At 46.5% G+C, this 17,770-nt stretch overlaps 1 protein-coding gene across 1 annotated transcript in view; it reads left to right on the forward strand.

Moving 5' to 3' along the window:
- CHMP4B (charged multivesicular body protein 4B) overlaps window positions 1,209-17,770 on the forward strand; it is a 46,623-nt gene continuing 30,061 nt past the window's right edge. Inside the window, exon 1 of the mRNA XM_018057730.1 lies at window positions 1,209-1,559. Within this exon, the coding sequence (XP_017913219.1) occupies window positions 1,370-1,559 (190 nt within the window). The 5' untranslated portion in view covers window positions 1,209-1,369. The remainder of the gene's footprint in view (window positions 1,560-17,770) is intronic.

Below are 17,770 nucleotides of genomic sequence, written 5' to 3' on the forward strand. Positions count from 1 at the left end.
GTTGCTAAGTTGTACCCAAAGTTTTGCGAACCCCTTGGACCGTAGCCCACCAGGATCCTCTGTCCATGGGATTCTCCAGGCAAGAATGCTGGAGTAGGCTGCCATTTCCTCCTCCAGGGGATCTTCTCTAACTAGTGATCAGCCTGTGTCTCTTGTTTAGCAGGTGGATTCTTTACTACTGAGCCACCAGGGAAACCTGAGTCTTGCTGCTGCTGCTGCTGCTGCTGCTGCTGCTGCTGCTGCTGCTGCTGCTGCTAAGTCGTTTCAGTTGTGTCCAACTCTGTGTGACCCCATAGATGGCAGCCCACCAGGTTCCACCGTCCCTGGGAGTCTCCAGGCAAGAACACTGGAGTGGGTTGCCATTTCCTTCTCCAATGCATGAAAGTGAAAAGCGAAAATGAAGTTGCTCAGTCGAGTCCGACTCTTCCCGACCCCATGGACCGCAGCCTACCAGGCTCCTCAGTCCATGGGATTTTCCAGGCAAGAGTACTGGAGTGGGATGCCATCGCTGTTACCTACAAAATAGTAAGTCCTAAAGGAGATCGGTCCTAGGTGTTCATTGGAGGGACTGATGTTGAAGCTGAAACCCCAATACTTTGGCCACCTGATGCGGAGAGCTGACTCATTTGAAAAGACCCTGATGCTGGGAAAGATTGAGGGCAGGAGAAGGGGACGACAGAGGATGAGATGGTTGGATGGCATGACCGACACAATGGACATGGGTTTGGGTGGCCTCCGGGAGTTGGTGATGGACAGGGAGGCCTGGCGTGCTGCGGTTCATGGGGTCACAAAGAATCGGACACGACTAAGCGACTGAACTGAACTGAACTGAACTGAAAATAGTAAGAGTATTATTTCACACAAGCTTGTGATAAGTAAATGTGATAATGCAAGTAAAGCACTTCACAATGTTTGGATCACAGAAACTGCATAACGTTAATTACTGTTTTATAAAATATTCTTACTTCTCTTCCTGTTTTTCCACCCCCGCCCCGAGAAAACTTGTTCCAAGGAGACTACATTTCCCAGCATGCCACCCCGCCCTTTGATCCTAGCTAGACCAAAAAGACGCGCCGCCGAGTGTCTTCAGCCGGAAGACTATATCCTCCCGGCATGCAGCGCGCCTCCTTCCATTAGCTTTGAAGCACGGCCGGCGCGTTGCCTACCGGGAGTTGTAGTCAGCGGCGTGTTTCCCTGACGCCTGCCGGGCCGGGCGTGGGGGCCTGTGGGAGTTGGCGCGGCCGGGCCCAGCTGCGGGGCGGAGGTGAGGAGAGGCCTGCGACGGCAGGGAGCGGCGGGGAGAGGAGCGGGCGCCCGAGCCGAGCCGAGCCGGAGCGGACGGCGTAGGCCGGCGCGGCTAGCAGCAACCATGTCGGTGTTCGGGAAGCTGTTCGGGGCTGGAGGGGGTAAGGCCGGCAAGGGCGGCCCGACCCCCCAGGAGGCCATCCAGAGGCTTCGGGACACGGAGGAGATGCTAAGTAAGAAGCAGGAATTCCTGGAGAAGAAGATCGAGCAGGAGCTGACGGCTGCCAAGAAGCACGGCACTAAAAACAAGCGCGGTGAGTCGGCCGGGCCCCCTCAGACTCCCTTGGCCGGACTCCACCTTCGTCAGACTTGCTCCAGTGTTTGCTCGGGACCTGAAACTCTTTCTTACCTTGTCAGACTCCCTTCCTTGCCTTTCTGGGTCCGGGACCCCTCCCCATCCGACTGCCTTCAGTGTCTCCCGGAGCCTTGGACCCCTGCATCGTCATACTGTCATCCCAGCCCTCTCGTCTCAGGCTCTCCGCTCTCTGCCAGGCCCCTTCAGACCCTAATTTCACAGCACTTCTCCCTCTTCCGCCTTCACTCTGTTCTTTCTCTTCCGCCTTTTCCTCCTCCCTCTTGCCTGCCCTCACCACCCCCCACCCCCCCTCAGATACTGCCGTCGCCTCCTTGGCTCATTTCAGCCCTTCATCCCAACACTTGTGTCCTTCCTGGTCCCACCCCTGCCCTCTCCCGATTCCTCTGTGAAGTCCATGAGCTGTCCCTGGCCTCTGCCCATCTCCTGTTTCAGAATTCTCCTTGAGAAGCCTAGATGGAGAGGAAAGGGAACTAGGGGAGAGGAAACTACCTGGTTCCAGCTCTGTTCACTTGCTGAGTGAACTTGAGCAAGTTACTATTCTTCTTGAGCCTCATTTCCCCCATCCATCAGCCAGGGTTTGTCCTCTGTAGGCCTAAAGTGCCTTCCAGCTCTTGTGATTCACTTCTTGTTGCTTTATCAGAGTTTCACGTAGCTCAAGCCTTCACCCGGTGACTCACCGCTTCGCGATCCCTGTGTACCAGAAATAAGGATTCCTTGCCTCCACTGGCCCTGACTCCTCCCCCAGTCCCCACTACTGTGGTTCTGGGCGGGGCTGTTGAACTCTGAGGCACTTTACTTACTGTTGTGTGGCTTTCTGGGCAAGCGGTTTGTATTCCTCTTAAGTCAGGTGAATGTAAAAATGCTTTAATAACTATAAAGCAATTTAGAAATATTTGATTTTTCTCGTTGTTATGGCAATGGGAGGGTGAACCGTAGCATGACAACCCTTCCCCTGAGAAGCAGGAAAGGTGAGAGGGGTTTAGGAGCTTGACAAACAAGTATTTAACTGAGAAATCTGCAAGTCACTAGCTGTGTGACCTTGAGCTAGTGAATTTACCTCTGAAAGGAAGATCGTGGATTTACAGTGCCCAGAATATAGTAGGGGTTAATTCGATGTTTTCATCATTCTAACAAAGGAGCAGAATAACCCACCCAGAGGATGCTCCTTTGCTGATGATAGTCAACAGATACTCTGGAAATTCTTTTGGGTGGCTTACTACGTGCATGGTATTCAGAGGGTAAGCAGAACACAGCTTCCACCCTCATGAGGGAGAAGACAGGAATATAGATGAAGAAAATATTGTCTAGTGGTGGAAAGTGCTAAAAAAAAAAAACAAACCAAAACGGGTTGGGAGTGATGGGATAGGAAGGGGTGCCACTTTAGATAAGGTGGTCAGGGAAGTCCTCTTGAAAAAGGTCAAGTTTGAACTGAACCTTGAGAAGTTATTAGTTCTGTAGAAATCTAGGGGAGAATCCTTCCAGGCAAGCAGACAGCAGTGGAAAAGGCCCAGAGATTGGCCTCTTTTAAGAAACAGAAGACCTCTGTTTATGGAATACAGTGACTGAAGAGGAGAGTGGTGTAATGCAAGTGGGTGTGGAGTGGACTTTGAACTTCCTGGTGAAGAGTTTAGATTTTATTCCAAGTGGATGGAAAACTGTTGGAGGATAATTATGGCTGTCCTGATCATTCACATTGTTTTAAAAACACATTGGACCTCTCTTTGGAAAACAGACCTGTGGGGGTGAGAATGCGAATGGGGGGTGCGAATGGGAGAGGGGAGATGGGTGAGGACCGAGGCAGCTGGGCATTTGCGGCTTGGACTCCAGTTGTAGTTCCGGAGCTGGAAAGCAGGGTTAGATTTTGCTGTCTTTAGCACTTTTCTTTCATGACTCTCCCTCAGTCAGGATCCTCTGTTGTTCACAGAGGTAGTGAGAGTTGGTGTTTTGACCAGTCTGCATTTGGGGAGGGCTTTGCCCATTGCTGGACGGAGGAGGGCATCAGTTTACATCATCTCCCATCTGAGAGGGCAGGTCTCCTGTGGTCTTTTGGTCTGGAGCTAGTTTTGTTTCTGCAGTTCTAGAGGTGATTGAATTGGCAGAGAGATTGCAGCTACCTGTGAGAGCATTTTGGAAAGCAGTCTGTTTTCTTGAGTTTACCTGAGAGGACAGGAGCTACCTCCCCTTCTTTTTAGTGTCCTCCAGGGGAAAAGTTGTATTTGCTTATAGGGACAGTGCTATGAGGTGTTAACACCACAGCCTATCATTCATTTAGTCACTGATTGACTCAAACTGTGCTGGGACTTGGAAGAGATGAAAATACACTGTGCCTGCCCTCCTTTTGGAAGTGTGTGTGTGTGTTTTGTGTTTTTTTTTAGTTTGTGTGTAAGAGGATGAAGAGGAGAGAGGAGGAAGAGTGGGAAAGGAAGGAGGAAAGTACACCAGTCAGTGCTGAGATATGAGTGTGTGTGTTTACATGGGGCTCAGGCTGCCGAGAAGAAGACTCTTGTCTGGAGGGCAGAAGGCAAAAGCAGCTTGGCTGAGGAGGGAGATATGAAGTGGTCAGCAAGGGTATTGGGGAGCCCCAAGTGACAGCATCCCCTGGTGGGAGTCTTGGGCAGGAAAGCAGGTGGGTAACCCTAGGGAGTGACCTGTAGCCTTGAGACTTTGACCTGGAGATGGTGAGGAGCATTGGCTGTCTTAAAGCAGAAGAGATCGGTCAGCTTGGATTTATGAAAGCACTGCAGCAGTTTCAATGAAGGAGTGTCAGCTGACCAGGAAGGGACTGGGGGCAGGAGTCCAGTAAAGCGTCAGGGTGGACAGTGTGTTTGAGCTAGCTTCGTCATCAACCATGTCTTGGGCAGGTCACTCTACCTCAGATTCCTCCTCTTATCAGTAGGGGTACTAGTGTCTACCTTATCGGATTAACTTATGATATGCATGTAAAGCTCTTAGTAGAATGCCTGGCATACAGTGACCAATCAATGGTGGCCATTATCATTATTACAGAGAGACTCCAGGTGGGAACAAAGGGCCTAGAGAAGCATGGAAGACCTGACAGGAAGTAATAAACATCAGAGGCTTTTCTGAAGGAGAATCAGAAGGCTGGTGGTTGATCACAACTGTGGGCACGATGAAGGAGAGGGAGGAGTTGAAGGTGATTCCTAAGCTGATAGCTCAGACAGTGGGTGGATAGCGATGCCATTAATCAAGTTTGGAAACACAGAGGCGGGGCAGGACTTCATAACTGTGAGTCCTTTGACGTTTGTGAAACTCCTTTTTTCTCATGAGTCTCATGATATTTCCTGGAGACTGAGCCCCATGAGACAGGGTATGTTAGTCATGTTCATTACTGTGTCCACTGGACTTTGCACGGTGGTGCTTGCATGTAGTATTTATGCTCAGTAAGTATCTGTTAAACGCATGCAAACAGTCTTGGGGGTATGTTCTGTCATTCCTATTGTATGGAGAGGAAACCGAGGCTGGAGAGAGGAGGTAACTCGACTCAGAGACCGGGTCTTCTGGTGGCCATGGGCATCTTGTGTTCTGTTTACTCCCGTGCTGGCTGCAGGCCTCATCAGCACCTTTGTCATCGCTTAGGTCATTAAACACCCACCTGTGCAAGGTGTGGTGCTGAATCGGGGAAAAGAAGTGAGACAGGACTAGGCCCTGCCCTGTGAAGTGTGTAACCAAACGTGAATGTTATTTTTGTGATATACATATTAGAAAGATGACAACTGAGTCTTTGAAACAAACCTCTGCAGTTCAAGTCAATTATTTGCATCAGGCAAGTATGTTCCAATAAGTGGTTTTAGTTAGGGGCCTAGAACAAAGTTTGGATTACATATTTTTTTCCCCAAATTTCTTTTCGTTTTCTTTAGTTATATATTCATTCTTAGGCATGTGGCAGGCTCTTAAACTGTGTCTTAGGTCCCATGCTTAACACGAGGAGCTTAGTATTGGGAATATAGAGAAAACAGATACATCCAAGGCACTTAAATATTGCCATTTTTCCTTTCCTATCAAGTGGAAATAGTATTCATCTTACATGACTATGGTGTAGATTAGCTAAGATAATATAAGAAAGAGTGTGGCACACTGTAAATATTGAGTAAGTAAACTATCCTTTACTGATAAAGTTGTTATTGATCAAACTTTTTAAAAATTTTATTTTTAATTGGAGGATAATTGCTTTACAATGTTGTGTTGGTTTCTGCCATACATCAATCTGAATCAGCCATAGGTACACATATGTCCTCTCCTTCTTGAACCTCCCTCCCGTCTCCCACCCCATCCAACCCCTTGAGCAAACTTCTTGGGTTCAGTTGTCAAGTGGAAAGTTCTTTCTCTGAGAACTGGATGGGAACCAGAGTTGCGGTATAGGTGAACTGACAAAAATCTCCCCAGCTTAGGTCTTTTTTGGGATCTTTCTAAACAGTGCCTGGTTGGTTTTCTCCTTAAGAAAGATGATCATATAGCAAACATTGTTTTCTTCTTAAGGCATTGTAACTAGTTATGAAATAAGCTACCCTATGTGGCTCAGATTTCTCTGTTTTCCCATTTTAATAAAAATGAAAACTGACTGTTGAAATATTTTTAGTTTAACAAGAAACTTACATGAGATTGAGAAATACAGGTTGGATACCTCCCCCTACACTGGTACATTTCTCTTGGATTTATGGATGCAAATCAGTTCATTTTTAGGTTCATTTGGGTTCAGTTGAAAATGTCTGATGGAGGCAGATAGGCCAGACACTCATGCGAAATAGATCTTCATTAAGTCCTGTTCATTGCTGGAGCCAAGGTGGCTTTCTCATGTTTAATAAAGTTGCTCTAAAATGTTAGCATGTGGGAAGACATCTTCATAAGTTAAATTTATAGTGACCGTGGCTTTTTGGTCCTCTGTAATCAAGATGTCAGGTTGAATAGGACAGCGTCTTAATGGTACATGTGCCAGCAGGAGCGCCTATCCCAGAGGCCCAGGGACGGAAAACCTGAAACCCACCCAGGGAACTGAGCAATGGCGATTGCCCCTGGTGCTGCTTAAGTTTCTTGCTTAAAGAGATGGTTGGCCAGATTGGCTTTGGTTTATCTCTTAAGACAGATGGAGTGTCAGAGAGGCCTTATGTGTTGGCTCTCCAAACATGCTAGCGCCTTTGATTCAAGTTACCAAAAAAAATTTTTTTTTTCCCTATTGGGTGGGAAGATTAAACATTTTTAAAGTGCCTGCCAGTGGGTTTCTAGTGTGATTTGAAATTCAAGATAGATTTTGTTTGGAAGTTTAGCTAAACGTGAGGACCTTTGAGCTGGAGTATTTTGCTCAAGGAAGTTCTGAGTTGTTCTGAGTTGGGTTTGAGTGTAGAGAGCTAGGTTCTGGAGAAGAGCTTGTGAAGATGTGTTTGAACCATATACTTCTGGGGCAGAAAGCCAGGGCCTGATGTTTACAGTGGTCCAGAGTCCTGAGATGGAGTTCTGGCCTGCTGGGAGGAGACTGGGGTTCTTGAGGCCTTGAGAGATTCCTTTGCATAGGAAAAGTTTGTGAAAACTTAATCCTCTTACCCAGAGTTGTTTTGTACTCTGCCACTGTCTTTAAAAAAAGGGAGAAAGAGGAAATCCAAAAATTGACGACTTCATATTGGTCACTCTGAGGATTTGTTGCTTAGTCACCCAAGTCGTGTCCGACTCTTCTGTAACCCTGTGGATTTTCCAGGCAAGGATACTGGAGTGGGTTGCCATTTCCTTTCCTCCTTTGAGGATGGATGGTTATAATTAGAAGGAAAATTTGAGCATAGCAACAGGAAACAACAAGAGACCTAGCTGGATATAGTACTGGGCTGTTTTTAAGGTGTCTGGCTCAAGTCAGCAGACGTTTGTTGAGTTCCTTTTAGGAGGAAAGTAGCACGAAGGTGTAGGTAGAAGATTTCCAAACTGAGTGCCAGTTCGCCACTCACCAGCAATACCTTGGCAGTTATCCTCTCTGAGTCTGTTTCCCCATCTATAAACACAGAGTAAGAACAATACATCTTAGGGTTCTTGTGAGGCTGTAGAATAAAGCGACACGTGTAAAGTGCCTAGCAGAGTGCCCAGCACAGAGGAGGCGCGTACGTTTCCTTGGGTTCCCAGTACAGTCTCAGGCACACTAAGAGGTGGAAAGATGGATGAGACGCTACAAGGGCACACAGTTAGTGAAGATGACACACATATGTACAAGTAACTGATAAAAGGCAAACCATGTACAAATGAAGTGTTAGAGAAAAATCCAGCAGGAAGAGATGAATTCATTTCTGAGGGTTGGCAGGTTCATCTCACACAGCCACGCATCCAGTACCCAGATTCCCTTCGCAGTGTTCCTGCTGAGCGATTAGCCTCTGATTGAACCTCTCTGCCGACAGGATTTGTATTAGGTGCCTTGTCCTCTCACGCTACTGCGTAGTCTGCCTTTGGACGGCTCTGACTATAAATCCACCTTTCTTATTTGAAACTGAGATCCGTCTTCCTGTAGTGCAGACCTCCGGTACAGGCTGGGGTGGTGGCTCCGCAGGGAAGCAGCTTGGGCTGGTGGAAAGAATGTGGGATCTGGAGTTAGAAGGTTTAGGGGCGAATGCCACCCCTGACACTAGACAATGGTGAACTGTTTGCTTCAGCTGGAAAAACAGGTGGTGAATTCTGCCTCGGAAAACAGGTCTAATCCCCCTTTGGGAAGATAGATCAAGGCAGATGGGGCTTAAGTCTCAACCTGCACCTCTCTTGGACAGATCTTCTGTGTTCCATTGACTGTTCCTGGCCTGGTGTTTTTCTTCTTTCCTTGTTACCCTCTTGTAGGTGGGCTCCTGTTCATCAGTGTCTCTCTTAAGGTGTGAAGTGGGCAGAGCTGACCACTCTATAAATGTGCCAGCTGAGGTCTGAGCACTGCAGCCCAGAACACACAGGACTGGCTGTTTGTTAGGAATTAATTTAGTTCTGTGTGCTGTATGGCGCTGATAATTTCCATATCACTGAGAGTTTTTCTTGTTGTTGTTGTTTTTTTTTACACTTGATTGATTACATTTTCCCGTGGCCTTTCATTAGTGAAGGAGCAAGCATCTAGGAGCCCCTAAAATTTGTTCCAGGTGGCACAGTGGTAAAGAATCCCAAGAGACACTGGTTTGATCTCTGGGTCAGAAAGATCTGCTGGAGGAGGAGATGGAACCCATGCCAGTATTCTTTTTTTTTTTTTTTTTTTAATATTTATTGTTTTTATTTATTTGGCTGCACTGGGTCTTAGTTGCAGCGTCGGAATCTTCCATGATCATTGCAGCATGCAGGATCTTTAGTTGTGGCATGTGAACTCTTAGTTGCAGCATATGGGATCTAGATTCCCCACCAGGGATCGAACCAGGGCCACTTGCGTTAGGAGTACAGAATCTTAGCCCCTGAACTGCCAGGGAAGTCCCCTCCAGTATTCTTGCCTGGGAAACTCCATGGAGAGAGGAGCTTGGTGGGCTATGGTCCATGGGTTCGCAAAGAGTAGGACACAACTGAACATGTGAGACACACACACAGAGTTTGTTTGATCCTTCTTAAGGAGCCTTAGCTGAAGGATTGAATGATTTAAGTTCTTAACACGAGCATCTGGCTGGCTTGATTCTCCCATAGCTTCTATTTCTAGCTTTCCCTCCTCCTTCTACGTTACATGGCAGAGCTGGTGGGAGGGCTAACTTGAGGGATGCAGGAAAGCTATATGTCTTCATGGTCCTGGATGTTTAGCTCAGGAGGATATGGTCTAGTAAAAAAAGCTCTAAGTTTGGGATCGGGTGACCTGAATTCACATTCCACCTCTGCTTGCTGGTAAAAGTCTCCTCCTGTCTCTGACCATCAGCTTCTTCACCTGCAAACACAGGATACAATATTTACTATACAACTTTGCTTCTCATGCAGAGAATAAACAGGTGGTTGCTGGAGGAGGACAGGAGTGTGTGGATGTGAATGACATAGGTGAGCGAGATGAAGAGGTACAGACTTTCAGTTATAAAAATAAATGAGTTAGACTTCCCCGGTGGTCCAGAGTTAGGAACCCACCTGCCAATGCAGGGGACACGGGTTTGATCCCTGGCCTGGGAAGGTTCCACGTGCCACAGGACAGCCAGGCCTGTGCCACCACTACTGAGCCCACACGCGGCAATGACTGAAGCCTGCGCTCCTAGAGCCTGTGCTCCACAACAAGAGAAGCCACCGCCATGGGAAGCCTGCCCAGCATGACTAGAGAAAGCCCGAGCACAGCGTCAAAGGCCCAGTGCAGCCCAAAATAAAACAATGTTAAAAAAAAAGTCAGAGGACATGTGCACAGCATGGGGAATTTAGTCAGTAATATTGTAATAACTTTGTATAGTGACAGATGATAGCTCGGCTTATCAGGGTGCTTGTTTTGTATAGAAATGTTGAGTCACTGTGTGGGCACCTGAAACTAACAGAGTGCTGTAGGTCAATTATACTTCAGCTAAAACAAAAGACACCAGTGTTGTAAATTGACTTCAGTTTTTAAAAAATTGAAAACAACAGCAATAACAACAGAACTTTACTGCTGGAAGTGTGGTCTGTGGGAACACTGTGAAATTGTTAGACATGCGGACGCCCAGTGAAGCTGAACCTGCACTTTTGTGAGATCTTCAGGTGGTTTGTATGCACGTAAAAGAGACGCCTCTCTATAGTTACATAGCTTTCCCTCTTCCTTCTTGCTTACGTTGTAGGGATTACGTGAGAATGCTGGGCGTTTTTCACATGTCCATGCCAGTATTCTTTCTTTTCCTAGACACTCGGGAATTCTGTGTACCTGGCTAATTTGCTCACTCGTTTTGCGGCTTAATGATTGAACTCTTATCCAGCTCAGCCTATCCCAGCTACCTTCAGAGTTCTGATGAGGCCACAGAATAGTTGGAGATTTCAGTGAAAGGCTGCCTTCCTTCCCTTGAAAAAGAACTGGAACACGTGTCCTGCTGATGGGGTAGCAGCCTTCTTCATGAAAGAAGCCTGCCATCTAGATAACTGACATGCATTCGGTAAAGTGGTCGGTCGTGAAGGCCCACTGACTGGCAGGCGCCAGCAACCCCGGCTGGTGTTGCTTATAAGTTAGAGGTAGTTGCTAATACGTTAACGGTAGTTCCCTTCCTCGGTGAGCATCACTGCCTGGTGGGAGGACCAGGGGGTAAAGAAAGAACTTTCTTTTCCCCAGTGAGCTTGTGTAGAGCACCAGAAGGACCCCAGGTGCAGAGATAACTCCACCTGGAGTGGGCTAGGAAGTGAGTTTTTTAAAGTCATATTTTTTTTCCACCAGAAATCTTTTTTCAGTGAGTTCTGATTTCTTGGTTCAGTGGCTTTATGACTGTTTCCTATTCTGTTCATCTGGCACTGATACTGTTCTGGTCCACCAGTTTTCTGCATCAGGAGGAACAGATGTTCTCCGAGTGCCTGTTCTGTGCTGGGAGCCGTCTGAGATGCCGTGTGGATTTCCAGGCAGTGAAAAAGACACAGCTTGGACCAGTGGATGCCACCATTGGACAGATCTGTGGCTTTCTCAGAGAAAGAAGTTATCACAACTAAATAGCACATACGTTTTCTGACTGGAGTCTTAGAACCATCCTAGGTAAAGTATCTCTTTCAGGAGTTTTTGGATAAAGTAAAGCTAGAAAAATCCAAGGAGTTTCTCAGCTAGGCAAGAGGGAGTGAAACAGGGAATTCCACCATTAAACTTGCCCGATTTGATTCTGTAAAATGACATCTTTTGTGGATTTTAAGGTGTTAGTGAGTTTTTGAGCAGGGATTCCTGATTGGGTTTAAAATCCAGCAAAAAGCTTTGTCATCTCTTTTTCACCCTCAAAATAAAACAACAACAACATCATATTAAAAAATACAACACAACAAAACAGAAAGCCCCAGCATCAAGCATCAGGTTGCTTAGGAGTCTTGGCCTGGAGCTTGGCACAACCTGCTGAAGTCAGTTTTCTCCCATTGAACAATCAGGGCGGTTGGGTTTGCTCAGTGCCAGGAGGCTCTGTGGTCCCAAAGCAGGAGTTCAGGCCTTCACCCAGTCAGGGTTTCCAGCTGAAATGTGGGGCCCTGCCTTACAGTCCTGTTCCCAGGAGGCCCAACTCCTGGTGAAGGGATAAACCCTGGACAGCAGTAATTAAAGTCCAAAATTGGCCATGGGTGCCACCCAGGAGGACACCCTAAATGCAGCTCGGTGGAGATTTGAGTTTGGGAGATTGGCCTCAGTTTAGGATTGGGGATGGCAATGTGATCTTTTGCATTAGGCTGGTGACTCAGACGGTAAAGAATCCTCTTGCAATGTGGGAGACCTGAGTTTGATCCCTGGGTTGGGCAGATACCCTGGAGAAGGGAACGGTTACCCACTCCAGTATTCTGGGCTAGAGAATTCCATTTACTGTCTAGTCCATGACGTCAAAAAGAGTTGGACATGCCTGAGCGACTTGCGCTATAAAGGAGTAGGTAGCTGCGAGGTGGGGCAGGGTGAGATGGGGGTTGGGTGTAAGCCTTTCATTTTTGGTATATGACACCACCTCAGCTCTAGTTACAACGGGGAGAACTTTTGCTTTCATCTGGCTTTTTGAGGAGAGTGTGTTTGAGGAAGGGGTTTGAAATTAATTTAGAGATTGTGCACTGTTTCGGGACTCTGCTGTTGAGATCCCAAATCTTTTCTGTCTTCATTCTGCATAGGTAAGACATTTGCATTTTGTTTTTTGTTTCAGATGGTCCATTTTATTTTTTAAAATTTGTTTCTATTTATTTACTGATTGTACCACATGGCAGGCATGTGTATCTTAGTTCCCTGAACAGGAACCAAATCTGTATCCCTTGCATTGGCAGTGTGGAGTCTTAACTGGACTGCCAGGGAAGTTCTGAGACAGTCCATTTTGAAAGAAGGTTGCTAGAAACTTTTGTTTCATTCATGTACCCATTTGATAAATATATGTGAACTTGAGCTGTGTGCCAGATACTGTCCTAGTTTACTGGGTAAGTGCAGATGGAGTCAGGTCATTGCCAGTGAGGTGCTCACAATCTAGCCAGAGTGACAGACAAGTAAACAGGTGTAATCAAGGTACAGTGTGATCTGTTCTAGAAGCTCATTTAGATTTCACGGTACAGGATATGCTGTGAGGGAGTCAAAACAGCTCTGTGTGTGTATGTTACTTGAATCTGTGTTTTATTAAATAGTTATTTTGGAGAGTAGTAGAATGTTAAAGCAAGTAGGGAATTCAAAACGTATGAGTGCTTGAAACTTTGAATTAATAGGAGAAGTTTTGAGAAAGGAAAACCAGGAGCATAGTAATATAATGTGCCATGTGCTCAGTCGTGTCCGGCTCTTTGTGACCCCAGGGACTGTAGCCCACTAGGCTCTGTCCATGGGATTTTCCAGGCAAGAGCACTGGAGTGGGTTGCCATTTCCTCTTCCAGGGGATCTTTCTGACCCAGGGACTGAACCTGTATCTCCTGTGGCTCCTGCATTGCAGGTAGATTCTTTACCCACTGAGCCATCAGGGAAGCCCTATGGTAATATATGTAGTACTTTGAAAACATACCTTATTTGAATCAGAAGCCCCTTTGGCAGGGAGGTAAGAATGGATAAATGTTTAACTTGGTTGGGTGATAAAAATAATTAGCTTTAGAATATTGAAGTGTAGCTTATTCTTACTTCCTATAAAAAGAAATAGTAACTAATAAACCTGAGGAGTAGCTTCTTTACTGTCTGCTAAAGCAGGAACTGTAAGTTCTTTGTAATCTGTGTAGATTTGATAGTTGTAAAAGCAAACAGACTTGTACACATGAGTAGCCTGGCTGCTGCTCTCTGCAGAGGCTTGCAGAGGAGTTGCCACTCAGATGAAGCCATCTGAAAGGCTCCCCATTTGGGTGAGGAGTTTGATTAGCTCTGTGTCCCCAGAGTTCATGAGACTAGTTTCTTAATTTTCTGTTAGCTGGATCAGTTGCTTTCACCTCTCCAGAGCATTTTCTCCTTTTAGAATCTTGCTCAAGGGTAGTCAGTGGTTGTAGATTGCTTGGCAGGTCTGGAGTTAAAAGATTTAGGTGTTGAGTTGTAGTGGATGCTGATAGCCCTGTGTGGCCATGTCCCAGGGGGGAGTTGGTATCAACCTGGCATTCCCCTTGTTGCTCTTAGGAGTCAGGACTGCAGGGCTTGCGGCTACGAGAACCCCCACCCCCCACCCCACCCCTTTCTTTTGGCCACATCATCGGCATGCGGGATCCTAGTTCTCAACCAGGGATCCAGACTTATGTCCACTGCAGTGGAAGTGTGGCGTTTTAACCACTGGACCACCAGGGAAGTCCCTGACCACTCTTCTAATGTTTAGATTTTAGAGGTAATTTCAGAGGTATAAAGGACAAATAACACTATAAAAACACCTTAAGTTATTTTCATCATTCTAAAAAAATTTTTTTGAAGCAAAAAATTATTTTTTCAGGGGAAAAATCTTCAGAAAATAAAAATATTCCCCCCATCTTTGGGAAATGGCAAGGACTCTACAAACTTGATCACATTTGACCTTTTCAACAACGTTGTATATGAAGTGGTATTACCTTCCCACTTTTAGAGATGAGAAAGCCAAGGTTCAGATTACTTGAATCACTGGGCTGACCCAGGAAGCTTGGGCATCCTGAGATGGGCTGCATCACGGTGGGCTCTGGTATCTTTGGTGTTCCATAGGACCAGGACTCTATAACCTTGAGTGCTTATAACATACCAGTGGATAAAGTCTTGTCATTGGAAATTAATTTTTACAATATTCCCTCTAGAGTATGAGCACCAGTTACTCTGCAGGAGAGTGCTTCACATTTGTGCTGGGTCTGTGGCTTCCAAAACCCTTTCCACATCCACGATCTTATTTTGAAACCCAGAGAAAGTTCTATAAGGCAGGTGGGACAAAGTGATGTTAACCCATTTTGCAGAGAGAGAAACTGAAAGCTCAAAGCAATTAAGTGGTTTCCCTAGGGCCTGAGCCAAGGCTAGCCTTCCTGAGGCCCCAGGTCTCTCCTGCCCCATCCTGTGCCATCCCGACTCCCTCTCATTTACGCTCAGTCTCGAAAGGCTGAGTGTCAGTAATGGGCTGGGTCAGATTGAGGAGGAGCAAGGCTGTGGGTTCTTAGAGTGACTGAATCATCTTAACACAGTGGGACTAGTGCCAGAGAGAAGATGGACAGGAGATTGTTCTTACATGTCTGGAATGGTTTGAGAGCTTTTCTTATTCACTGTATTCATTCATTCCCAGTCTGCTACATCAGCATTGTGCACTTCCCAGCCTGGTTCCATTTCTTCTACACCAGTAAGCTCCTTCTCTCAGTGGCCTCTAGAGCAGTGTTTCTCTGCCTCAGCACTGTGGACATTTTGGGTTGGATGGGGAGTGGTCCTGTGCATTGCAGGCTGGTTAGCAGCACCCTTGGCTTCTGCTCACTAGATGTCCACAGCACACCCCCACCCCAAACTGTGGCCACCAAAAATGTCTGCAAACACTGCTGAGGGTCCTAGGAGACAAAAGCTCCTGGAGTTGAGGACCACTATTCTAGGACTGGTGAAGCCACACAGGTATAGCTCTAAAGCTTCAGAGGTTGGCCTAAGGGGGAGGGATCTTAAGGAGCAGAGCCGGGAACACCTGTTAGAGTGTTTTTAAATTTTTAAATTTATTTTGTTGAAGTATAGTTGATTTACAGTGTTTATTAGCTTCTGCTGTACAGCAGAGTGATTGATACCTATATGCATTCCTTTTCATATTCTTTTCCATTATGCTTTATCACAGGGTGTTGAATGAAGGGAGGGCCTCCCAGGTGTCTCAATGGGTAAAGAATCTGCCTTCAATGAAGGAGTCACAGGAGACACGGGCGGCTTCAGTCCCTGGTTGGGAACATCCCCTGGAGAAGGAAATGCCAACCCACTCCAAGATTCTTGCCTAGAAAATCCCATGGATAGAGGAGCATGGTGGGCTACAGTCCGTGGGGTCACAAAGAGTTGGTTTGTGATTTTGATTTACAGTGTTTATTAGTTTCTACAGTACAAAGTGATTGATACATTTGTACATACATTCTTTTTTATACTCTTTTCCATTATGTCTTATCACAGGCTATTGAATATCATTTCCTGTGCGATACAGTAGGATCTTGTTTATGCATCCTGTATGCAGTAGTTTGCATCCACTAATTCCAAACTCCCAGCCCTTCCCTCCCCTCCCCCCCACTGTTTTGGCAACCGTAAGTCTGTTCCCTAGGTCTCCAAGTCTTTTTTTGTCTCATAGATAAGTTCATCTGTGTCATGTTTTAGATCCCACACATGAGTGATACTGCGTGGTATTTGTCTTCGTCCTGCTTCCTTTAGTATGACAACGTCTAGGTCCGTCCGTGTTGCTGTACGTATGTATATTCCACATCTTTACCACTCATCTGTTGACAGACCTTTAGGTTGCATCCTTGTCTTGGCTGTTGTAAATAGTGCTGCGTGAACACAGGGGTGCATGTGTCTTTTTGGATTATAGTTTTGTCTGGATATATACCCAGGAGTGGGATTCTTGGGTCGTATGGCCCCTCTATTTTTAGTTTTTCGAGAAACAACCGAACTGTTTGCATCAGTGGCTGCACCAATTTACATTCCCACCAACAGTGTAGAAGGCGTTCCTTTTCTCCACATTCTCTCCAGCATTTGTTATTTGTAGGTGTGTGTGTCTGTGTAGATTTTTAATGATGGTCATTCTGACCAGTGTGAGGTGGTACCTCATTGTAGTTTTCGTTTGCCTTTCCTGTTAGACTATCTTTGTTGTTGTTCTGCTGAGGAAATCAAGGTTTGGAGATAGCTCAGGGCCTCCTGGCTCTGCTTTCTGGGAGTGTAGTTAGTATCAGGATCTGGACCTGAATCCTTCCCCACCAGGACTCTTTCGTCACCCCAGAGACCCTTGGTCTTTTCAGGTTGGAGGACCCTTACCTAGTTCCAAAAAATATTTGGTACGGTCGTGTGGTAATAGTTGTGCTTTTAGTACCCGTTAATTAAGAAGGTACATTATTCCCTTCAACCAGTATTTATTGAATACCGACTATTTTGTGTCTCTGTCCTAGGAGTGTGTCTGAGATGAATGGTGGAAGGTGGCGAGGTGGTGGTGGTTTTAGTTATTGTGTGACATATCCATCACTCAGTGTGCAGAGAGTGCTGGGTCGGTGCATTCAGAGAGCAGCGGAGTGATAACTGTCCCTGTGGGCCCACACCCATAGGCCGGGAACCAGTTGACGCATTATACTATGCGATTTGAGAGAACAGCAGGCCTCAAACTCCAGGCTCTTCTTGAAACCATGAATTGATAGCCACACTCGAGATGGAAATCTCCACACTCTGTGGAAATAAAAAGCCAGCAGGCTACCCAGTGTCCTCAGGGCAGCCCTCTCATCAGCTCTACACTGGGGCATTTGTGATACAAGAAGAGGCATTTGGCTGGAAACAAGCTTTAAGTTCTTAGCATTAGTTGGTCAATGGGGCGTGGGCCTAAGGGGAGTTGAAAATAATGACCTTGTACTTGAGAATGTGTGTTTCCAAAGCCTCTCATCTCAGACAATCAGCTTCTCTGACAAGAACTATTGCTCTTATTTCAGAGATAAGAGGCAGAGAGGCCAGGCCACGCAAATGGTCCCTACTCCCAAGTTTAGGAGCTGGCACTCTAGTTGGCATCCCAGGATGTAGCTGTTTGTTTCTGTCAGATGATGATGGAAAAGGGTGGTTAGATTAAGTTCCACCCAATTTGGCCAACATTTTGAGTGTTCTGTGAAAGACTCCATGTGAAGGGACTGTACAGGACCCAGCTGAATGGGGCACAGATGAAGGGATTGGGGACAGGGAGGGGGTTAGGGTCATTCCAGGCAGAGGGGATTGTGGGAGCCAAGGTCCTATCCCTTGTGTACATGGCAGGGGTGGGAGGATTATGGGGTATGGGTGGAGGTGGGGGTGGCCCCAGGTGGAGTAAGAGTTGGAAAGGTAAGCTGTGGCTTCCCTGAGGAGGCCCTGGATGCCAAGCTGAGGAATCTGTGTTATTGATTTTAGTGGGGCACATGCCCGAGAGACACATTCTATCTGGAGAGCAGTTTGGTGGGGCTTAGCAGTCTGTGGGGAGAAGGCAA

This window comes from Capra hircus, chromosome 13, assembly GCF_001704415.2.
Source record: "Capra hircus breed San Clemente chromosome 13, ASM170441v1, whole genome shotgun sequence".
NCBI lineage: Eukaryota > Metazoa > Chordata > Mammalia > Artiodactyla > Bovidae > Capra > Capra hircus.